Source organism: Tribolium castaneum, chromosome 2 (assembly GCF_031307605.1).
Source record: "Tribolium castaneum strain GA2 chromosome 2, icTriCast1.1, whole genome shotgun sequence".
Lineage (NCBI taxonomy): Eukaryota > Metazoa > Arthropoda > Insecta > Coleoptera > Tenebrionidae > Tribolium > Tribolium castaneum.
This window is the reverse complement of record NC_087395.1, coordinates 4,721,716-4,746,776: the sequence shown is the minus strand read 5'-3', so window position 1 is coordinate 4,746,776 and position 25,061 is coordinate 4,721,716. Positions and strand designations below refer to the sequence as shown.

General features: G+C 29.1%; 1 protein-coding gene across 2 annotated transcripts; it reads right to left on the bottom strand.

The window, feature by feature from the left end:
* Window positions 1–1,279: 1,279 nt before the first annotated feature.
* On the bottom strand, window positions 1,280–19,923 carry LOC655406 (sodium- and chloride-dependent GABA transporter 1). 2 transcript variants are annotated; one of them, XM_961946.4, is made up of 11 exons: window positions 19,780–19,923; window positions 8,837–9,101; window positions 8,519–8,782; window positions 8,368–8,467; window positions 7,958–8,090; window positions 3,473–3,711; window positions 2,916–3,132; window positions 2,709–2,861; window positions 2,453–2,656; window positions 1,694–1,861; window positions 1,280–1,632 (listed from the first exon to the last, which is right to left on the bottom strand). In XM_961946.4, exons 2-11 carry the CDS (start codon window positions 9,087–9,089, stop codon window positions 1,507–1,509), a joined length of 1,857 nt encoding a protein of 618 aa, XP_967039.2. In that variant the 5' UTR covers window positions 9,090–9,101; window positions 19,780–19,923; the 3' UTR covers window positions 1,280–1,506. The 2 variants fall into 2 exon arrangements, with proteins under 2 accessions (XP_967039.2, XP_015838557.1); XM_015983071.2 differs by having other exon boundaries at window positions 8,837–9,091; window positions 19,780–19,880.
* Window positions 19,924–25,061: the final 5,138 nt, after the last annotated feature.

The following is a 25,061-nucleotide window of genomic DNA, read 5'->3' as shown; positions in this document are numbered from 1 at the left end:
CAAGATTCTTATCTTTGGCGAAAATCTTTCTTTTTAAAAATCTGAAAATTTTACCACAATATTTATTATTTAATTTATATTATTATAATATTATATTTACACCACAAAGAGTGAAAGTTTTGACTTTGCCTCGCTTACTTATTAGAGTTTTTGGAATTAAATCCGATTTTTGAGTGTACTGTTTATGATTCAGCAATGAGATTAATAATAATATACGTATGGATACAACTAAATATTTTTATTAAAATGTGTTCATTTTCGAAGCTTTTATATAACTTGATTTCTGGTGTGTCTGCTTTCCCAGCCAAACTTGAGAGAGCTCGTGTTGTTCAAATGAAATGAAATTTTGCATACTTACGTAAACTGTTAGCAGAAATATTCTCCTTTGACAAAAGACATGATTTTTTCTTTTTAGTCTATCTTTTAAATAAAACCCTTTTATTTAAAATTTTTTTGTTTATATTTTATTCAATTAAAAGTATTACTTTGACAATTATTATTAACTTTTACTTGTTTTTTGGTCAAACTTCAGTCGGCAAAGATCTAAATTTAGATAAAGACAACACTTCCAAATCCAACAAAGTAAAAAAATTATAAACGTTTTGGTTTACTTTTTCCAAATGCAGTCCGCACACCTTCTTAGTAAAAATTAGACCACTGAATACTTATTATGCCTTCTTTTTTCACCCTCTAGATTTCCAAAAATTGTGAGCAGTGCAGAATTTTGTTTTGTTTTGACTTTTTGTGTCTTTTTTTTTCACAATAAGTCAAACACTGAAGCTGCTAACATGTATCCATTACCACAAATGCATGTCCTAATAGTGCTATTAAAAATAGAACCCATCTTGGTATTTTCTTATTTAGTTAAAAAATTGTTACGATCTATTACTTATTATGACACTTCTACTCTATTTATTAGAATAATGAATTATTGGAATAAAATCTGGAGAAAGAGAATAAGTACTTTCATTCTATACATGTTCTATAATTTCTGAATCTTTTCAATCTTTCTCTATCCACTATTATAACTTTTGTCATGTCAATAATTTTTTAAATTACTTTTAAATTTGTTTGTTAGAGCTGTATTTAAGTCCTCTCTTACAAAAACGAATACAAGTCCTTATTTTAGAGCCGATTTATAGAAGCATTATTAAATTAATTACAAATAAATGTATAATTAAATAGTCGAATTAAATTTTAGTTCAGCTTTCTATAATCTGACCCTTAGAAATGCGAGTACTAGTAATAATTAATACAAAATGGAAATAATAAAAAGACATCAAATTAATACTTATTTATTTGTCTTGGTAATACATTTTATTTAATACATCTGGTAGGTACGTAATATACGTACCTTACCAACAATTTTGATCCTCTTTCAAAAATTGTTTTGTTTTTTTTTAATGTAGATTGTACATAGTTTCTTATTTGTGTATTCAAAACAATAATTTTAAGACCATATTTAGTATTCTTTGTTTAATTTAATGTAACAAAAGTGCAGAAAGTTTAAATAATCGACTGACTAGGCGAAATGAGTCCTATATTGCTCTCAGTAATAGGAAGACCAGATCTCTTGTCACAAACTGTTATTTTTCTTTGTTTGATCCTTGGTTGTAACCCTGATTTTAAATTCTGAAATAAAAAAAATAATGATATAGACATGTAAACCCATATAAAAAAATTATTTTTTCACCTCAAGTATAGTTCCTGGACCTGAGAGTATGTAATATATGGCATACAAAGGTATCCAAACCATTGACGATATGCTTAAACCAAATCCAATATATTCGGCCCATTTTGGATATTTGTAAGTGTCGTAAGTAACGTTCGTATATTCAATGCAATGTCCTGTAAAAATTGCCTGAAACAAATTTGTAAAAATTTTTTTACAATTTTACTATAACGAATAAAGTAATGATATTACGGATTTTTCAACGTTATTAAATAGCTAATCAAAGCAAATCACTAAATGTTTAAATTCTTTTTTTTTGTAATTCACTAATTTTTTATCCTTTATATAGATTCTCTCACTTCTTTTTATTTCTTTCACACAGAAATCCATAAAAATATCTTACAAAAGACGATCAGTATACAAAAATCAAAATTGAAATTGTAAAGGTAAAAGCTCCTTTCTTTTTTCCGTATTATATTTCTTCCGTTTAACTTGATTTCTTCACGTGTTATTTTCCCCTTCACTATTTTTATATTCATAATTGAGTAAACATTGGTTTCAATTATGATACATCCCTTTCCTGATTATGGTACTGTCACGATCAAAAAGAATGGCACCCCAAATCTTTTCAATATAATACAGTTAATGTGTATGTTTGGCTAGTTTATAAACTAGCTGGATATTGTGTCAACTAGTTGGACAGTTTGTAAAATTTTCGCACTTCTGTTATCCGGCCCGGTTGGTAGGGGTGTCATTCTTTTTGACCGTGCCTGTACTTACAATCATAATTAGAGGCCCGCAATATTTCCAACAAATGGTCCAGTACTTATTAGGTTGGACCCCCACCATCTGTTTGATGCAATCACTGATTTTATCAACTCCAAAAATCCATGAAATCGCCAGTGATTGGAAAAAACACACCCATAACAAAGATATTCCACTTGCTGAGTAGTAATCCATCAATTGGAAAATATACATCCCGCCCTAAAACCTACTGAAATAAAAACGGACCCAAATTATAAACATTGCACATTACGTTGGTCACCATTGGAATTCCTAGTAAAAACATCAACAAGCAAACACCCACAGTTAGTTGACTTCGATGCGGTCTTAGCTGTTCCGACCAATTGTCAACAATTCCAGTAATGAAAGCTTCAACTAAGCAAAATTCGCTGTCAATACCCAAAATCTAGAAAGAGGATTTTAAAATTTTTTGCCAAGAAGTCTATAAATAAATAAATACCACAAGCATAATAAAAAAAGTAGCGGCCCAAAAAGGTGCACCAGGTATTTTCAGAACCACTTCAGGATACGTAAGAAAAACTAATCCTGGACCAGTTTTGACGACATGTCCCACATCTACGTTTTGTTCGGCAGCAATGTAACCAAGGATCGAAAATGTTACAACTCCAGCTAATAAGGAAGTCAGAGTGTTTATGACGCATGTAATCAAAGAATCTCTGAAAGATTCCGAATGAGTACATTTAACTAAAGACCAGATGCGATATCAATATTGTGTGTGTATTTTTATTTTTTCCAAAATTTTAAGAATTTTGAGAAAAGGTGGAATTTTTAGTACAAATTTTATCTGAACTAATCACTTAATAATACAAAAGCAGTAGTAAGTACTAAGTATTTAAATAACAATTTTCTATAGATTCGCTTAGAGATATAAAAAAATGCAAATTACTTAACATGAAAATTGCTTAAATATTTTTTTTTGAAACTAGAATACACAATGCAATTTAGATATGAATAAATTTGTTCCTTGCACCATTAAAAAAGAATGTTTGCACTTACTTGTAACAGTTATGATGGAACTTGTTATAGGAGCCTAAAGCTGGCAAGGCTCCGCAGCCTATACTATATGCAAAAAATATTTGTGTGGCACCATCCATCCAAGGCCCAGGTGTTAGTAGTTTCTCCCATCTGGGCATTATAAAATAAAGAAGTCCATCACTGGCTCCATTTAGAGTTACAGCACGTCCCAAAAGAATCAAGAGAACGACATAAGGAAATAGTGCCGTAAACCAAATTATCTGCAATGTTTAAGTGGTATCAGAAACGTCAGGCTTGCAAATACTAGTGTCATAAAAAAATAATAAATAATATTTTTGGTTTAGAAGTGGGTACAAAGCACAAAGCAGTTTTGAGTGTTAGAGATTAAAATTTTCTAAAAAAATCTGGACAGTTTAGTCTTTATATTTTGGTATCTTTATGATATTTGTAACATAATAAAAAATATATGGCACAGTGACAATTTTGCCTGAACTTAAGTAGTTATTGTAAGATGCTCTAGATCCGTTTGTAATTTATATCTTCTAATTACCTTATTATGTGACACATTTTGGAAAGATAGCTTCAGACCTCAGAGGTGTTTGAGTTTTTGTTGGTGAAATCCTCTAGAAGATATACGTGGACATAAGTTGAGTTATTTTTGCATTTATGGTCTTTCAAGTGTTCTCGGAAGCATTGGAAAATATAGAGAAAGTATTTTTGAACAGAAAAAAATATTTAGAAAACTTTTTATTCATACTAAGTCAAACTTAAAAGCAAAATTAAAAAATTAAAAACTGCAAACAGATTTTTTATATCAGCTCTAGTTTTTGAAATATAGGTAACTCAAGTTAGCATTTCTTAAAAAAAAGACAGAACTTTTAGTTATTTACTTATCAGTTGCCAAGTTGCCACACAACTGTTGAATTTGCGACAACAAACAAAAAATAAAATTTTGTAAACCAGTAATTGTCTGTTCGCGTTCTAACACATTTTAATTTTTTTTAGTTCTAGTTCAAGAGAAAAAAGTTATTGTTGTTACTGTTAAGCTCTACGTAGAGTGAACTTACCCTATATCCTATACTCATCAAAATTAGGCCCATGCCAAAGATTTTTAAGACAAAGAAAAACTAGATAACCCAAAATTAAAACCAGTGGCAAGTATAGATTTTTTCTCTAAAGTTATATGGATTTTTGATATTAAGAAAGTTATTAACAAAAACGCATTTAACAATAATTCAATTTTTGAAACCAAGAAATAATCCTTCCAAAAATAATTAAAAGATAAAAATCTATACCACCAAAAAAAAATTGCAAATTGAAAATATTTCTTCTTTACGCTCAATGAACAAGCTTAAAGCAGAATAGATTTTTACAAAGTGTTTAAAAATGTTCATCAAGTCACCTATGAAATTTGAACGCAATGTACTGCTTAATTTAAATTGTAAATACCGTCAAAGTGATAGATCTGTGAATGCAAAAGGGCTTCGAATCGAAAAACTAAAAAATGCACAACAACAAAAATCACGGAAATTAAAACACAAATCAAAACAAACACTACACTTAAAACAACTTTGCCAAAAAATGCAAAAAGGTGAGTGAAAAGTTAATTTAAAGATTTGAAACTATAATAGTTATTTTGACGAAGCAGCAAATTGATGAACAACCATTTTTGAACTTATTGTATAAGTAGTCATATCAGCAGGATTAAATGTTCAGTGAAAAATTGCCACTAAAATAAATCTTGATAAAACTCATCGGTATTTTTTTCTATTTACATATCGCTAACTGCAAAGTGATACGTTAATGTGTCCTCACAGTGTCCTAAATAAGTACGGTGTGCACATAAAAATTCATCTAGAAAGTGATTAATTTTCTTAAAAGAAGATATTTCTGATCGACCAAATTCTAGAGTTTAAAAAAGAGGGTTAATCTATAGATTCTAGACAAAGCTGAATATTCACGAAGTTATTTTTACAACATTTCGTCAAACTGTTTAGCTTCTAAATTTAAACAAGGGAGACTATGCCTTAAAAATAATCCTCAAAGAAGTCGCATTCCAACAGCATTTGTTCTCAAAAACATCGACTCTGTGAAGCAAAATAAATAAAGACATAACCACCCGCGTTACAATAGTTACAAGTGTTACAATAGTTCTTAAAATTCACAATTCACAAAAATTATGATCTTTCCAGAGGCTAAATCTAGTGAAGGGTCAAAAGACCTTTTTTATTCTCTCCCGATCAAATTAATTTCTGTATTCATCGCTAATTCCTAGCACTTCAACACCTTTCCCATTTGTATATATTTCAGTTTAGTTAAATCCTTGCTTTTCCTTATACACTTCAACAACAACGATATTATTTTACATTAGAATTGATAGTACTTTCAACAATAGTAAAGGTATTAGATAAATTAAAAAATACACTTAACAGCAAATTGTTAAACAATATAAAAAACTTAAAAAAAAAGGATTTTATAACTGTCGAAGACAGCCTTTGAAGTGAATTTTCTAGAACAAATAATATACGAAAACATTGAACTCAAATAACAATGAATGTTAAATAAGATTAGTAATTATTTCTTTCGTCAAAGAAACAAAACAATGCAAAAAAGAAATAGCTATCTGTAATTATTATTGACGTGGTCCAGAATCAGCTGGAAAAAGAAGTAAACAAAAGAATTTGGTAAAAAAATTAGAACAAGTTGAAATAAGTAAAGTTAAAAAAGAGATAATTCCACTAAAAAAGGAATACAAAGTAAAAACTGTAATTGAAATTGACAGAAATAAAATAGTTGCTTTTATTGTAACTTTACACACTTAGTGTTTCTTATCAAAATCGTTCTTCCCTCATCTACCACCAGTTTTGAAAAACCCCTAGACTGTTGGTATTTCATTTCCCTACATCTGTTCCCATTCGAAATTCAAATAACGCTCTATTAGAAGTTAAGATTATAGAAGAAATAGAATGAATGTCATTTTTCAAGAATTTGAATTACTAACTAGTACTAAGTTATGAAAAATTTGAGATCTAATAACTGACGAAAAAAGCGCAGAAAGTAAATAATCATCAGTTTACAGTATGTCTTGCCTTAGATTTTTTTGCTATTGTTAAGTAATTATTAGATGCTGATTTCAAAACTGCAAACAGATTTTTTATATCAGCTCTAGTTTTTGAGATATAGGTAACTCAAGTTAGCATTTCTTAAAAAAGGACATAACTTTTAGTCATTTAATTATTTTTTATTTACTTAATTTTTTTAGTTCAAGTGTGATAAAGACATGAGTGGACTTTATCGTCGTTGCAGGACTTCAAATTGTTAATCAGTTAATCCTTCACATGAATATTTTGAATAAATTTAAGTAAACTTAAAACATTTTATTTACCCGTGCGGATAAATTGCTATTTTATGTAATCAAGAGTTGGTAAAGAAACAGTTAAACATCTAGTATTAAAAAAAAATGTTTTTAGTTCATGCTGGGTTAAAAATCCTTGTATGGTGTTCCTAAATAGTTATTATATGCATAACAACAGCCCTCGAACATTAAGCTTGTGTTTTTGCTCTTCTATTATTATAGTTAGTAATTATACAAGAGCGAAAACACAAGTTTAAAGTTCAAGAGATGTCGTTATACAACGAGCGTATGCGAGTTGCATACCTAAACACCCGAAAACTAACCGTTTTCGTATAAGTGTTATTCAAACTTTTTTTGTGTTTTTGCGTGTTTTAAAAAGCAATAAAATTTTGTCAAAACTAAAACTGCTAAATAATGTAGTAACTAAATACAGTAGTATGAAAACATCAATACATATTCTTCTTAAAATGTACATAATAACATTCCTTGTTTTGTCCATGTACTCTTCACTAACAGAAAATAATTATTTTTATAACGGTGTTAATGTTGCATGACAACAAAATAAAAGCTAAGAGACAAATGTCTCTTACATTATATTTTTTAATTAAAATTTCTTAAAACAATTAAAAAGACATCCTCCCGATTCTCAAAATAAATTTCCGGAAACGACACATTTTTTTCTCGTTTTTAAAAAAAACCTTAAATGATTTTAAACCTCGACAATATTATAAAAAATTAAAGCGATCTTTCTGCAATTCTGCATTCTTAATGTGCTCAGAAATATAAGCTTTGTGCATCCTCCAGTAGACAAAAACAAATTTTCACCTTTTTCGCTTATTTAGTGTCCTAGCTTTACAAAGTGTAATTAAGCGGTTAAGAAAGCGGTGCATTGTGGCTTGGCGCCTACCCAAAAAAAAATATATTCAAGTAGCTTTTACAACTTATTTTAAACCAGGTGCTTTGGTTAAAAAAGTACTTTCAAAATAAAAATTGGTATAAAAACCATTGATAAATACTGACTCGTACGTAGAAATTATGATAATAAAAAAGAAATAAAACAATAAAAACCAATGTATAATACCATAGTACAAATACAATAATAATTAATTATATTCGTAGTCTTTGTTGGAAATTCAAAATTTTCTTATTACCTTTCCACTTTGATGCAACCCCTTTCTTATGATAACGTAAATTATTATCCACCCAAGCGCTAAACAAACAAATAGACCCCACTGTAATCCACCAATATCTTCTATTCCAGAAGAAATCCCAAGAACCCGACGTCTGAAAAATAATAATATTAATAACAATAACCCAGTTTTTTAAATCTTTAATGTTACGAGTAAACGTAAAAATTTATGAGACAGAATGCAATAACAAATACCATCAAATGCAACTGGAGTGTTGCCAAAGAATCTAAGAAAAAAATAAGCTTGCAAAATCAGGTTTAAAGTTTATTGTTTCGGGTGTTTTTTCCATTTGGTTTAATTTATAACAAGAGTCTTATTTTTAGGTTTTTTAAGCCTCGTAAAAAAATTTTCAACTATAAAAAAACACTTACTCAAAATATTCTTCAACGGGAGTGGAAAACTTGCTTGAGTTGAAGTTTGACGTTGAATTATTTACAGAAGAAAAACAATCTGCGGTGTTCCACCAGTTATCTAAAGAAAATAATTAATTATGTAGGGTTTAAAAGAGTTGTTAAACATTACCACAACCAGCCCATGGCAAAACTGGCAAATACGAAAACATACTCATTAAATAAAAAATCGTCCATGATATAATAATACAATAATAAACGTCTAATAGGAACACTATGGTCATGGCTGCATAGCCTACGCCCTTCAATATAGGACAAAGTTGTCCTACAAAAGTCATTCCTCCCGATCCTAAGTACTGTCCAATCGCCACTTCTTGAAAAAACATGGGAATCCCACACACAATCATTGCGATAATGTAAGTCACTATAAAAGCTCCTGCAAACATGATAGACGTTGAGAGAATTTTATTATTGTTTCATTATTTTATACCTCCTCCATTTTTGTAACACAAATAAGGAAATCTCCATACGTTCCCCAAACCGACAGATAAGCTAATGCAAGAAAAAAGAAAGTCGAGTTTATTTCCCCAGCCGCCTCTGTCCCCTTCGTTATCTTGGGCTTGTTTATACGTGACCAACTTCCTTTCCTGCATATTGTTTTCAAGGGCTTTGCTCGTAATTTTAATAAATAGGTCTTTTTCGGACGGCATGGCTTCAACTTGGCTGCCCCATTCGTTTGACATTACTAAAAATTTCTGAAAATGGGATACAATATACAGGGTGACATACATATTATTTTTGACTGTGTTTCTTATAGTCTATTGGTATATTCATCTAATTTCAAATACATAATAGCTATTTACATAACAAGGGAGGGAAGTGTAAAATTCCCTCCGGCAAAGTTGGCAACCCGACACGATGCGGAAAGCTGTAATTGCACAAGGGAGGAAATTCACTTTGCTCCAGTGAAATATATTTTTCAGATATATTTTTGACCTCGCCTTATAGAAATAGTAGCTTATTATACAAGTAAAGAAAAGTCGTTTATTATCTATGAGTGATGTGTTTCTGAAACGAGTGCTCCGCAGAATATGCCAACTTTTCTTTACGTGATTAAATACAACGTTTCTCTTATCTTATAGTACAGTGAAAAATTTTTGGTAAATTTTTTCACCGATAGAATAAAAAAATCATCAAATAGCTACTTTATTGTATTAATAAGATAAAAAACAACTAAATGAAATAATGTACCATAGTAACCACTTGTAGAATAAAGGTATACTACCTCTACTCGTATCTGTGGAATAAGCAACAACATTATTAATACCAATAATAAGAAAATACATAGTATATTATACGGTGTGTTCAAAAAGTTTTTAAGTCAGCTCTTGCTGTGGAATTTATATTGACAGATTTTTATTGTCTTTGACAGATTATTGTTTTATTCAGTTGGAGTGTCAAACGCGCTACTTGCGTTTTTCTCCGACGCCAGTATTTTCATATGTAGTAATCGTAAGAAATCATCATATGTTCAAAATTTCCCAGCAAGAGTTGACCTAAAACTTTTTGAACGCACTGGATTATAAGTATAAGTGATAGAAATGCATCATTATATGCAAGTGAAAATTTTGAGCCACGAGTGCGCTTGCGCACTTCTCAGGAGCTTTATAATGGCATTTCGATCAAGTGTGATATACGACATTTAATCTTATTTTATTATATCTTACACCATTGTACATTACACTGACAGAAATCAAATTTTACATTGACAGAAATCGAATTTTACTCACAAGACGATGTATTTTGATGATTTTTCTTTTCATGTTTCTTTTAAAAATTAAAAAAGTTAGTAGAATATTACATCATTTTGCTTCTTTTAATATACACTTTCGCATATTTTTTAGCCAGAAACAAAATTTATGCTAAACTAAACTACTATTTTTTTTGGGAACAGAACAGTTTCTTGAGAGTTCGAATAATATTGGCTGTGTTGCATTTTGTGTCTTTTTCGCATATTTTTCATAAAGAAATAAAATTCAATTCAAATGTAAGTGAAGACAAAATGTTTTTTTTTATATAAATATCTTTTAATCAGGTTATGTAAAATGAAAAACATTATCCAAAGTTACATCGAAAATGGCGTTGTTTTTACTTTTTCTGTTAGTTAACCACGTTTTTCAGATTAACTAAATTGCCAAATCACTAAATTTAATCGAAATCATATTGTTTCGACAGAAGCGGTTATTTCGCTAGTTATGTCTAAAAAAAAGTGTAAGAATCATCCAATTAACATCAAAATGGTGTATATTTATTTCTATGAGTTCAGATGCATTATAGTATTATGCTAATTATACTATACTAGACTTAAACATTTAATTGGGTCAACAATAGCGTTCCTTTTGCCTCTTTAAGGTGTTTTACCATGTTTGTCTGTTGGAAACAAATTTATTTCTCAAAATTTCCCAAAAATTAACCAATAAAATTAATTTCAAGCAAAAATGTGTTTTTAGAATCAGTTGTTTCTTGACATCTTGTTTAACCAAACCGACAAATCACTAAAGTGGGTTGAAAATAACATTATTTGGATGTTTTTGTCATTTATTATCACATTTTTTATGAAAAACCGTAATTATTTAACAAAATGGTATCAAACATTAGTCAGAAAATGACTAAATTCGGAAAAAAATGTGTAACTTTTGTCTTTTTTGAGTGTTTAATTAGGTTTCCAGTCATACATTCATTTTGGTCGCAAAATTTTGTCGATAATAATTAGTTATTCAAAAACCCAGCACCTTGGTTGTAGTATTTTTAATTATTTTCGAGCATTTAAACAATAAACATCATGTTTTTGAGCTGAACGGACTCAAGAAATCACTAAACTAGATAAAACATATATTGTTTTTCAACTTTTTTGAAGATTTGTTTGTTCAAAAACGCATAGGCTAGTAAACCAGAAGATCCCGAATTTATACAAAAAAGAAATTATTTTTGCCTATTTAAATCCAGTAACTTACTCAAAAAGCAATTTTTTTAAATTAAAGTACTACTTTTTGCTGTTAAAATTCGTATTTTCTGAGATACATATTTTAAAAATTAACTACTACTTTATTTTATTATAATTATTGTTTTTCACTCTTTCCATTATTGTCAGTAGTGTGTAATTATTAGTAAAAATAGTCATTTGTGTACACATGTACACTGCCATTAAAAAAATGGCTATTATTTGTAGAAAACTATTTATTCTACTGCCTCTTTAAAAATGAAACTAACTTGAATCACTCATTTTAAAAATACAAGTACTTCTTGCAGTTATAATTAGTTTTTTCCGAGATATTTTTAATACTAATTTCATTAATATTCAAACTCGAAGATATTTTCTAAGTTACCCTGTATATGTTTATTGGGTTAAACCGACCAGTCTAATACGTTATATTGTGAAAAAATTAGACCCTAAAAGTATATGTCAGTCAACGCTAAGTAAAAATAATAAACCCTAGATGAAAATAAATAATTGCTAGGTAAAAATGCTAAATGATAGTAAACGCTAGGTAAGAATAATAATCGCTAGTTAAAAATTGTAAACGCTATGTTACAACAGTAATTACTAATTAGGTACTACTAAAGGTAATTTATATTTAAGAAAAAATAATAAACTCATTTTACTTCTCCTTAATAAATAAGACAATGAGCCTGTCCATTCCATAAAAAAACAGTTTTTCCTTAAGGGCAAGAAGTGCTTTGTTTCGCAACTAAACAGCAAAAAGTCATTTGCTGTCACATATTTTATGAACTCTACGTCAACTGGCCAGGAGAGGGTCCAGTCAGTGGCGCGCAATAGAATTAATAATTTATTTGTTCGTCCAGGTTGGAGGACACATGTTTTTTTAAACTGATTCTTAGAATATTCAAAATTTTCTGCTAACTTTGAATCCAAACTTAGTTTTTCGATTTGGATTTGCCTTCACGATAAAAGGAACGTTTCTGTGAAAATTTTTGAAAAATTCAAAAATGGTCAAATTTTGTGTTGACATCGTCCTATCATTCTTCTGGATAGAGCTAGAAACTTTATTTTTTTGCAAAAAATTGCTCACGAAATGTAAATTCTAACGAATAGACAAAAATTTTAGTTTGGACAAAAGAAAACTGAGAAAATAGCATTTTTCGTGTAATCGAAAAGAAATGAAGCTTATATCTTTAATAAGTTCCTGGTGCAAGAATCAATTTGATATCTTTCACACTCAGCAAGTTATTGCAATTTAAAGTTACTGCGATATGCGCTTGAAGTGACATTGCCGCGTATTTCCCTTTTTACTCGTAGTGTTGCCCAATTTTCTGAGTTCTCAAAACGAAAAGTTGTGTATTTACGGTAAAAACTACATTCATTGACCAATCTTTTGCAAAAAAATCTAAGTTTCTTGCTTTATCTACAAGAAAGATATGAGGATGTAAATGAAATATTTTACCAATTTTAAATTTTTCAAGAATTTCTACAAAATCGTTTTTTTCATGATGAGTTGCCTCCAAATCGAGAAACTAAATTCGGATTCGAATTCAGCAAAAAAATTTGCATAAGAGTAAGTGTTTAGTAAACGAGTCCGTTTTTAAGGCCATAATAATAATAATAATAATAATAATAATAATAATAATAATAATAATAATAATAATAATAATAATAATAATAATAATAATAATAATAATAATAATAATAATAATAATAATAATAATAATAATAATAAATAATAATAATAATAATAATAATAATAATAATAATAATAATAATAATAATAATAATAATAATAAGTTTTATTGTCGTAAGATATTGAAATACATCGACTTGTCAGCAAGATAAAAATATAATGATAACACACACACACACATACACTCACACTATATAGATTGGGCTACATTATATTTGTCTACTTTAAAACATGTAAAAATATTCATTAATACTGTATAGGCTGCACTCAGTTAACTCAGCTAACATATTTATTATTCTAGTTTTAAATGTTTTGAGAGGAAGATGTTGATCTTTTAGATTTTCAGGGAGAGAGTTATAAAACCGTATACTTAGATTGTCACTTTTTGCTAGACGCGGATTAACAAGATTTGTTTTGTTTCTTGTGTCATGCCTATGCACGTCTGCCAAAGAGGAACAACTTGAGATATTTTTTCTAACATCGTAAACTTTATGTAATATAATAACAGAAACTAGTGTCATAACTTTGTACTTTTTGAAATATGCTCTGCAACTAACATCACTACATATTTCGGCTATTGCTCTGACTGCAGCTTTCTGTAGAACAAGAATCTTATTGAGATGAAGGTAGGCTGCGTTCCCCCACAATAAAATACCGTAATTTATTTGGGAATGAATCAAGGCATAATATGTTGATAAAGCGGCATATTCGTTAACGCTTACTCTAATTTTTCGTATTGCAAATAACTGCTGTGGACAACCTATTGCAAACTTCATAAACATGGGGTGTCCACGATAGTTTGTTGTCTAAAACAGTCCAAGAAATTTTATGTGTTCAGTTTGCGATTTGCGATTGAAGTTTAAATACTTTTGTAACTGTTTTTGTTTTATTTAGGCTAATTTATTGGCTGCAAACCACTCATCTGCATCTCGAATCATTCTTTTCTTAATCGGTACCACATTCTCCTTCTTGTTTATAGGAATACCTAATGACGTATCATCAGCATACATTATTGTTAGGATGTTCTTGTCCATAGAATTTTCTAAGTCATTTATATAAACTAGAAAGAGAACAGGACTCTGTATGGACCCTTGAGGTATGTCCTGCTTTACTTAGTGATGCATTGATTTTCACGTATTGTTGTCGATCTTCCAAATAGGATCTAAACAGTTTTAGACATGTTCCCCTTACTCCATAGAAGCGTAGTTTATCTAGCAAAATTTCGTGATCAACGCAGTCAAATGCAGAGCTAAAGTCCGTGAATACACCTACATATGTTTGTTTATTTTCAAATGCTTTTTGAATATCTTTAACTAATGACAATATTGCCTTGTTGTAGTGAAGCCTTTTCTGAAACCAAACTGTTGCTGACTTTGATATTTATTTTTCTCTAAGAAGTTTACGAGCTGTTGGCACATTACTGATTCAAATATTTTGGAAAATGCTAGCAATATTGATATTTGGCGGTAATTTTTTAGGTCATTTTCGTCTCCTTTCTTGTATATTGGTAAGACTCTACTAATTTTAAGTTTTGATGGAAAAACACCTTCGCTCAGCCAACAGTTTATAATATTTGTAATAATACTTAAAATAGGAGTAGCACTCACTTTAAGTAAATGAATGCTTATGCCATATATATCTTCCGCCGTTTTGTTTTTAAGTTTATTTATTATTATACGGATGTCATCCTCAATGACGAATTGGAAAAACATTGAAGCGTTGGTGGTTTTAATATATTTTTTATTTAAGTAAGTGTGAGAATCATTCTGTCCATTAGTTAAATTTTTGATAATATTTTCCGGATTATGTAAAAAGAAATCATTAAAATTATCCGCACTAACATTTTTGGAAAGTTTTAGCTGACTGGTAACACTTTTAGTTTCACATTTTTAATCCGGTCATAACCCACGAAGATAAATGTACGACACTGATTTGAAGTGAGCGCACAATAGAAAGATCGCAGATATCATAGGCCAGTACCGCAAGTTCGTCTAAATTTTTTTAACAGTTAACGATTGACAGTTTCAAGTTAAAACAAAAGCCACTCCATTACTAAGAGTCTGTAATTTATTAATTTATTAATGTAATTTATTAATTACAATTAAATTATTAATAATTTATTTTCTCTTTAACACACAATGTTAATAGGAAATAATGTTTAAAGTACACCAATTTTTTTCAATTTTCAGATTTTTTTTCTGAATTAAATAAAACACTTACAGCATTTTAAAACACGTTTGCACCTACAACCCGAGTAGAAGAATGTGAACAACTATTAACATCTTTACTTACAACGTTTATAAAACATCAAAAAAAAATGGTTAAAATTTGACGCTTTTTAGCGTGAGTATTCTCCGCCTTAAAAACATAAGGACATCTAAGTACAAATATATACTTAGATACTGCGTTTTATAAGTTGTGTTATTACTTTTTCTAATAAAATGTTATTTAAAAATATATTACCACCTAGCATTTAGATTATTATTCATCTAGAATTTACAATATTTTAACTAACAAAACATCGCATTTATTACCTAACAATTCCTAAATCACTATTATGTGTAGCAAGAGGATTATTAGGACCCTTTTAATCCTACGTTATCATGACTTCTTTAAATCGCTAGAATCTGTGCAATGAGATTATGTAATTGATAACTGTGATTTGCAAGTAGAAGAAATTTTTCAAAATTTTATTGATGTCATTGAATTTTACCATACGCTACATTTTCCTGAAAAAATGGTCAAAACACAGGTATGAAAGTCGATTACGTGGTTTGACTCTGAACTAAAACAAATCCGTGATAAACTTTTCTTTCTAGATGACCTATATTCTAAAACTAAAAGTGATAATGTTAAAGCGGCCAGATTTAATTACCGCACTGTCATTAAAAACGCCAAAATTAAGGCCAATGATAACTTTAGAAAATCCTCTAAAAACACTACTGGTGCCATGTGGACTGTAATAAATTCAAAACGTCGTCGGAACATAAACTGCGATATGAGTGACTGTGATATTATTGCAAATGATTTTAATGTATATTTTACTAATGTTGCGAAAACTGTGATAGATAAAGTTCCAAAATCTGACTGTGATCCTATTGTATTTACAAGAATGTGTTACAACAATAATGTAAAAGTCCCGTATTTTGGTTTTAGTGAGGTTTAGTGTATTCAAGTAAGAGATGCAATTAATGATCTGAAAAATAGTACGAGTAAAGATTGGTATGGTTTCAGTAGTGATATTGTGAAAACAGTAAAGGACGTTATTTTGTCTCCTCTTAACTAAATTAATTAATTACTGTATAAGAACATCTACTTTTCCTAAATGTCTTAAAAAATCTTTAATAACACCTGTTCATAAAAAATCTGACAAAAATTATATTAACAATTTTCGACCCATTTCGTTAACACCAATATTTTCAAAAATACTAGAAAAAGTCTTAGTCCAGCAATTGACTCGGCACTTTGAAGATAACAATTTGTTGTGTCCACATCAGTTTGGTTTCAGAATACAAAGAAGCACAGTTGATGCCATTACAGACTTTACGAACGAGATTCATGATTGTTTTGAAAATGCAAAGTTTGCAAAAGCCACATTCCTTGATTTAAGTAAGGCATTTGATTGTGTTTCTCATACCATATTAGTTCGCAGGATGTTCTACTATAATATTCTTCCAATTAGTTGCAAATTATTATCTTCGTATTTAAGTGATCGACAACAAAGTGTCAACTTTAAAAATACTGTGTCTGAGAGTCTTCCTGTTGAGTGTGGTGTCCCTCAAGGATCTGTCTTGGGTCCTTTACTTTTCTTAATATACATTAATGACTTTAAAGAACACCAAAGTGACACTATTTGCGGATGATACGTCACTACTCAACAGTGGTGAGACCTTGGACACAGCTACAGCAAACAGTGATCAAGCGAAATTGTTGGCCAGCAAATGGTTTTCTTCGAATCAACTGGGCTTGAATACAACAAAAACAGTTGATATGTTGTTTACATTAAAAAACTGCAGTAACATTGATGAAAGTTTCAAAAGTTCTACTAATATTTTAGGTATCACTATAGATGATAAGTTACTATGGGACCATCAAGGTAACATGCTTGCAACGAAACTAAGCAAATTAACATTTTTATTTAGACAGTTAGTAAACAATATATCTCTATCGACTGTTAGAGTTGCATACTTTGCCCTTGTTCAGTCAGTTCTTTCATATAGTGTTCTAATTTGAGGCCATTCTTCTTGTCGGCATTGATTGTTCTCATTACAGAGACGAATAATTCGAATTATAAGTGGTTTAGAATATCGAGCAGACTGTATATCTACTTTTCGAACTCAAAAATTTTTTACTTTACCATCATTATATATATACATACCACTGTCTGCTTTATGTGAAACAAAATACCCAATTTTTTCGATACCATTCTGAAAACCATGCTTATAATACTCGTATTGGTGACAAGCTCATTCCAAAATTCATTAGCCTAAAACGGAACCAAACTGGACCAAGATATTATTGCACTAAATTTTATAATATGTTGCCAACTAGTTTTTGTAATTTACCTTTATTTGTTTTTAAAAGAAAGCTAAAAGATTTCTTAATTGTGAATTGTGTCTATGTCTTTGATGAATATTTTCGTTGTAATTTTAGTGACTTGTAAGTTTGTTTTTTTTGAGTTTGTACGTTTCTTATTTTATTGACTTGTATTATAACACACTTTTTTTAGATACCAATAAAACTGTTTCTATTTCTATTTCTATGAAGGTTTCAATTCGATTTGAATATTGTTTTGGTATCCAATTTTAAACGTGTTTTCATGGCAAGTTTTAAATCTGGATTTAAAATTTTGAAAATTTTATTTGTCACTTGTCATTGGAAGTACAACTTAAATTCAACTGTGAACAATTTCTGGAAGAAATGTTTTATGGATTTACAATGAATTTAATTTATTTACTATTCAGTGGTTCAGTTAGTGCTAGTACAAGGTTTAATGTCCAACAAGCTAAGCTTTTTTACAAATCCTCCGTTTTTATGAAAAAGGTTGGATACGATCTCAAAATTTGGTGAATCGAACTTGGACTCAGATCGAACTCAATACGTTCAAGTCAAAGCGTTTTCATAAGTTCATAAGATCCGTATTCAAATCGATTTGAATCCTCATGAAAACATAATTTATTATACTTTATTATTTGAAACTGCCGTATAAATATTCTATTTCTTTGTAATTACAAGAGAGCTCAGAAAACTAGAAATAAAAATCTGAAAAGCAAAGAAAAACATGTACGATAACAAAGTAATTTTGGGTATTAATTTTATTAGTGAAAAAATTGTAGCTTATCTATATAACTATTTGTGAATTTTGTTTTATTACATTATAAATTAAAATTTGTGCTTCATTATTTTAGCCCTACTTATTTCTAAAAATTTTTGTGTAAACAAAAAAAAGTCTACAAAAGCTGTACCTTTCGTATAAATAAATATTCAGAATAAATGATTGTGAAAAGAGTGATATTTAACGTACTGTGAAAAAAAAAACAGTTTTTTCACATTTGATTTTGTTATTATTTATTTGTCACAAGCAAATTTGATAACATTATTTGCTACAAAGAAATTAATCAAAATTGTTACTTTTTACGTCTTATTAAATGTTTACTTTAAGAAAACAGTACATATTCGTGATTTTAACAAAAAAAATTGTAAACAGTGTAATAAAATTTATAGTACTAAAGTTAGAGAACAACGTGTTGGTCAAGTTCAAGGCCGCGCGCCAAATTTAAAATTTGGCGGATTAAACCTATATTTTGCAAGCCATCGATATTCGTTTAAAGGGTTATTATGACTTTTTTTGTCCTCTACTACCACATCTTAAAATAACAGCACAACGGTTAAAATCTTCTTTGCAAAAAACTCATTCATAATCACCCAGTATATGCGTCATCAGAAAGAGCATGAAACTGGATTCAATTATTGAAATGATTGTTAAGAAGAATCAACTGTGATTATCTTTTATAAATAACTAGTCTGTCAATTAAAATCGATTTAAACAATTTTAATAGAAGCACATGTCCACGATAAAGGTCAATCCCACATTATTAAAAAATGATAAGTACAAAAATCGCATTGAACGCAACAACGTTTCTGAAAGATTTATGGACCGTGGTTTAGATTCTGCAGTGGTCAGTACTTTCATTTTTTATTTAAATTTAGAATGGTTTTAATGAACTTCAAAAATAACACAAAAATAGCATTTTTGGCATGGTAGCATGCCAAAAAATGTGTTTGATTTCTAATATACCTCCAAGTTTGTTTAAAAATAATTTCGATTGTGTTACACAAAAAGAATGTCATAAAAATAATTGCAACGGCTATTGCAACAACTGACCATTGTTCTAACATTTAATTTAATTAAGATATTTGTTTTGCAAAAAACATCGTGTTTATAGAACGAACTTTAAATTTGCAAAAAAATGTCTAACAATTTAACAGTTGCAACTATTTTATATAACAAAGAGAAATGCTCCAATTATTTTCAATTTTTTTAACCATAAAATACAATATGTTATTTAACACTTGATTATTAATTTTGGATCTCACCTGTATTTTAATTATCTATGCTTAACCGCAAAAATAGAAAGCTTATTTTAATTAAAAATAGTATTAAATGGTCTTTTCCACTAATAAATCTTTATACTAAAGTCTACTATTATGAAAATTAAATAAAAAATCTCCTTACCTTACATTTAAACTTAATTTCTACCAATTTGAATCAAACTACTCGTTTCTGGCGGGGGCGACTTGATTTTATATTGTTGTCTTCAAGCGCTTTATCTGCGCAATACGGTTTGTTACTGAACTAAATGTAAAAGAACGCTATCAGCTATTAATACCAAGAGCAAAGTATCATACTATGCAACTTTTCGTTTTTGTTACAATTAAAGCAAACGATCTAGTCGAGTTTTGATCATAAATGCTAAATTAAGTTGGTCCATTCGACTAGAAGTTTTTTAGGTAATAGTTAATTAGTTAATTAGGGCGGAAAACTACCTATTCCTTATTTTGTTTCCAAAGTTGCAAAATAAAATTTACCAACTCTCAGTTCCTGAGAAGCAAAACTTTTGAAAGTCAAATTGTATTTTTTCGTTACTGGTAATTTTTTTAAACTAGACAATTTTTGTGTTCTGCAAAAACCAAAAAAACGCAATTTGACAGTGAAAAAATAAATTTGGATTGTTTTAGGTGTATTAAAACTAAAAAAAATAATTGTCTTACAGTTGAAAGCCCTCCAAACCAGTAGGTAGTTAGCTATAAATCTGTATCAATTCTTTGTAGACAACAATTTGTAATAAATGTTTGTAGCGACGTTTCGATACTTTGACACAAGGTCAAAAAATAAATGTATTTGTTGGTTTGCAAATTTAGTTCACTAATTTAGACTGAAGTTGATGTTGAATATTTTATCCTGTACCACTCAATTTAATTTATTTTAGATGATTTGATAAAAAAACATAAAATCCATAAAAATCGGCCGAAATTGGTGTATTTGCCTCAAAAATAAATAAAGAGGACACAAATATTTTTTATTCTTAAAAATTGAATTATTCTTGCCTTTTCAAACCTATAATGTAAGAAATCACAAAATTAGATCGAAATTTTATTAGCTTAGTTGATTTTACTCGATTTAACTTTCTTTTAAACAAGAAATTTTTGTACACACACAGGGTGTTTTACGTAATTGTAAGGAGCTTGCGCCTGTAAAATTCAATCAACAATACATATTCGATTACGAATTTTGAAAAACTGGATAATCTTCTCTAGTTTGTTCACAGGTAGTGATTAAGTTAGATAGATTACAATCATATTCATTACGTGTCTTGAAATAAGAAATGAAAACTGTTTCTGGAAAATAGCAATTTTGACTAGTAATAAAACTGTGATTGGTTTGACAACCACTTTAAGGTGTTTCCAAAAATTAAATAATTAAATTTGTATTTTTTTTTAATTTTGTGCCTTTTGTATACTTGGCTGCCTATTAGGCGCAGACCTCGTAAAGTTGTGTGAAACACCCTGTATTTACCATATTTTTACTCTGTTATGTTTCAACGTTCCTTTACTTATAACGCTGTTTCTGTTTACAACAAATTAAATGCGCATTTCAAATCGCTTTCTTTAAACTGTTTTCGTAAAAAAAATCTTTAAATAAGCAGACAAACAGCATATAAAATATCAATAAAAACGTATGGTTTTTTACTTTTTTTACAATGATTTACTTTCCTCTTATCATTCTCATTTTCTTTTCATGTTTTGTTTTCAATTTGCTTATCACATTTATTTTTCATTTATTTTCCTGTATTTTCTTTTGTATTGGTAAAGAGTAACGTTATTTTCGCCATTCTGGAGCATTTAAGTACGTTTTACTAGAGTCAACATCTCATTGTTTTCGCAAAAGAAGAACAAACGTTCCCATCTTATGAAAATCGAATGACCTTTCACGTAATTACTAATATCAATCGATAGCTCTTGAAATAAGGAACAAATAAAGTGGCTAAATTAATTTAAAGTTTAGATGACTTCTACCACGGAGTTTATAATAGTATCACCTAGCCAACCCTTAGTCTGCCTGCAGGTTAAATTTATAATATTCACATCAGAAAATGTTTTCTTTTTTTTTTCAGTAGGTCCCAAGTCTTATGTACCCACCATGGCGTTAAGCTTATTACAGCTACAACGAGCTTTGATGATTTATGAACTCCCAAACTTTCCAACGTCTGGATTTTTCTTGCATCGCACTCTTACCAATGCAATATGCAGTTGCCGTTTTTTTTCAATATTCAATTTCACCTTTATTTAGAAAACTACAAAGTTGGCGCAATGATACGAATTGTTCCTTATTTCAAGAACTAGCAATTGATACAAAAAATCTGAATATAAGTGGTCATTAGATTTCCAAACGTTCTGCCCTTCTTATAATAAACAGACACTCTATTTAGCTTAATTTCTTCATTAAAATAATCCAATTTGACCAAAAATAGCCAAAAAATCGCTCACTTTTTGTTCAAAACAAACCAAACAATCAAAAAAATTTGGTCGAAATCAATTGTAGTTGTTGCTTTTTTCGAGTATTTTCTGATATTGTAGGTATGATCTTGCGCGCCTGAAAATCACATAAACATGAAACTAATGTTACTTTGCTTTTTTTACTCGCTTTCGTTTGGTTTTGAACAAAACGTCGTCAAGAATAAGCCGAAAAATGACAAAATTTTATCGAAAAAGGACTTATTCCTACATTTTTCAACTTATAACTTAAAGCGTTTATGCTAAACTGATAAAGATTTTTGAGTTTATACATAAAATTTAATTTTTTTTGAGCTCATAGCATTTAGATACCTACTTCTAGACTTTTTTTACTTTTTACTTTTTTTACTTTGCAACAATGACTAGGGATATTTAATAGGTTGGTATCGCTACCATTGAAATGGAAACGATTCGTTTTTTATGATAAGTGACAGTTCATGTCAATTTGATGATTGACTTATTACCAACCCATCAGCAAAAGAACAAAACTATCAAAAAAATATTTTTTATTTTTTGAGATAATCGTTACAAAAACTTGTCTGTAAAGCAGTTTCCCACATTCGCATTTCATGCTACACTCGTTGCGCTCGTGTAGCAAACAAGTGCTCATGTGGTAAATTGCTTTTACCAAACTCGTTAGGTAAATAACTATAGTACATGTTCATCAAGAAACAAAGCACTGTAAAAGTGAATTCCTAAATTTTTCTCAGAATATGTCCAAGTACAAGATAAGCTTTTGGTTATCTGAATTCAGTTGTCGATTATTTTCAATGAAAGATTTCTGTGTAACAGTTCCGATTATTGTATGTGATAAAAAAAAGTTTCATCTAGAACGACCCCAATTCGTTTCCTCTATTGTTAGCACATTTTCCAGCGAAAAAACTAATTATTTTGCACAATTTCATTAAACAAAATCTGTAAAATCTTCAAAGTTGTCCATCACAAAATTTTTCAAGTGATATAATTTTAGCCTTTTACTTTTTTTACTCAAAACAAAATGAATAAAAAAAGGAAATTTTTTTTTCATTGCGCATTTACTTCAAAATTGTTAATGTTAATTAGTATTAGTACAAGCATCACTTTTTAAAAGTAACACATCAAACTCGAAACTATGATGGCTGTTCTACAACTAAGGGTAAGAAAAATTTATTAACAGGCTCGCAAACTATTAGAAAAAAAAATTAAGACTTTAAATCGGTTTAAACTAAAAATGTTTATGCTTTGACTAAGTATTTTTTTGCTTGAGAACAACGAAACGCAAGGAAATAATCTAATGAAAATCTATTAAATAATTAATTGTTGCTTTATTCCATATAATGTTGTAAGTATGCGATGGATGAAGATTTTACCGGAGATGATGAGGAAAATAACAACAAAAATAATAATTAACAACAACGTGAATTTTGATAATGTTTTATTGGAAGGGGACAGATTATACGACACTATATTTCACTTGTTCTTGAGTAGCAATAATTTTAATCGAAAAAAATGCTCTTACTCTTACTTTTTACTTCAAGTATTTGCTTTTACTTTTACTTCGAGTATTTGCTTTTTCTTTATAAGTAAATACTTCAACTTTATTCATTCGGCCCCTTATTTTGAAAGATCATGTCAAATTTGACTTGTTTCGAATGAAAGCTTTAGCTTGTTTTTATCGTGTTTCATACTATATTATGACTTATCAGATTTTTGTAAGAAACAGAGCGAGAAATTACTAAATTCGCTCGTCGAATAAAACCTTTTCCGAATGTTTTTTAATACGGTTTATAGCCTGTAAAAAACTGTCTCTAATATTAATTTTGGAAAAAACAAATCGAAATTTTATCAGGTCTGCGATTTTGACATCTTTATACAGTTAAAAATAACTATGTAAAAAATTAAATAATTTCAACCAGCTTTTAACCAGAAATTGACTTATTGTATAAAACCCATTTGCAACAACAAATTATAACAATACTGAGCAGCTGAGCACGTTTTAGAGCCAAAATCTTAGTTTTTTCCTCAGATTTTGCTAAAAAACACAAACAGACACTAATTAAAACCTACAGTTGTCGTTCTTAAATAAGTTTTTCAGGCAGAAACGAAATTTTTTCAGACTAAAAGGTCATCCAATTACACTTATTTGAATTTCCCATTTGAGTTCTTCTTAAATTTTTACAAAAATTTACATATGGAAATCAAATTTTATGAAAAATCGCAAAATTATTGATTTATTTTGCAAGAACTTATCAACACACATAAATATCACAAACTAAGTGGAAATTGATAGTTTCCCTCGATTTAGGTCTTTGTTGAGTGAGATTTCGCCAAAATAAGACGAAAGCCACAACATTTGGTCAAAAATCATATTCTGTTTTTGAGGTAAAATTTCAACTTTAGAATTATTATCACAAAACAAAACAAAAAATCAACAAATTAAATTAAAACTATGCACTTTTTACGTATTTTGAATATTTATTGCTTAGTATGTTTTTCGGTCATTAATGGAAACATTAGTAAACGCTCCCAAATTCACAGTAAGCAATAAAATTACAATTTACACAATTTCCCACTTTGTCTTAGGAAAATCGTTCAAATTTTATAAGTTTATCGTTGAAATAAGTTCCCAAATGTCATACAATTTATAGTTTAACAATTTTTTATTTTGTAAATTTGTTGAGTTTAATCATTTTTTTATGAAAAAATAAATCTTTTAGAATAAGCAATTTTTTGGCACAGTTTCAATTAAATCTTCCAAATTTAGAAAATTTCAAGTCAAAAAAATACCTGAAAATTTTTGCAACATAACGTGAGTATTTCTACTTCAGTAGTCCTCAATTTAACAATATTCCTACAGTCACGTTCTTTTGGTTTAAGATTTTTTCTAAAATTCTATAGTCATCCCTCAAATTCGTTGAATCTCTCGTTGAAGAAAGCTCTACTAATAGATTTTCCTCCCAAAGT

What these genes read in the sequence shown, in the direction of transcription:
- LOC655406 (XM_961946.4), bottom strand. Translation starts at nt 9,089, where the DNA reads ATGTCAAACGAATGGGGCAGCCAAGTTGAAGCCATGCCGTCCGAAAAA. An exon ending in TTTGCCATGGGCTGGTTGTG is followed by an intron (nt 8,468 to 8,518) that starts GTAATGTTTAAC and finishes TATTTTCTTTAG; the next exon opens with ATAACTGGTGGAACACCGCA. An exon ending in TTCCATCATAACTGTTACAA is followed by an intron (nt 3,133 to 3,472) that starts GTAAGTGCAAAC and finishes GGAATCTTTCAG; the next exon opens with AGATTCTTTGATTACATGCG.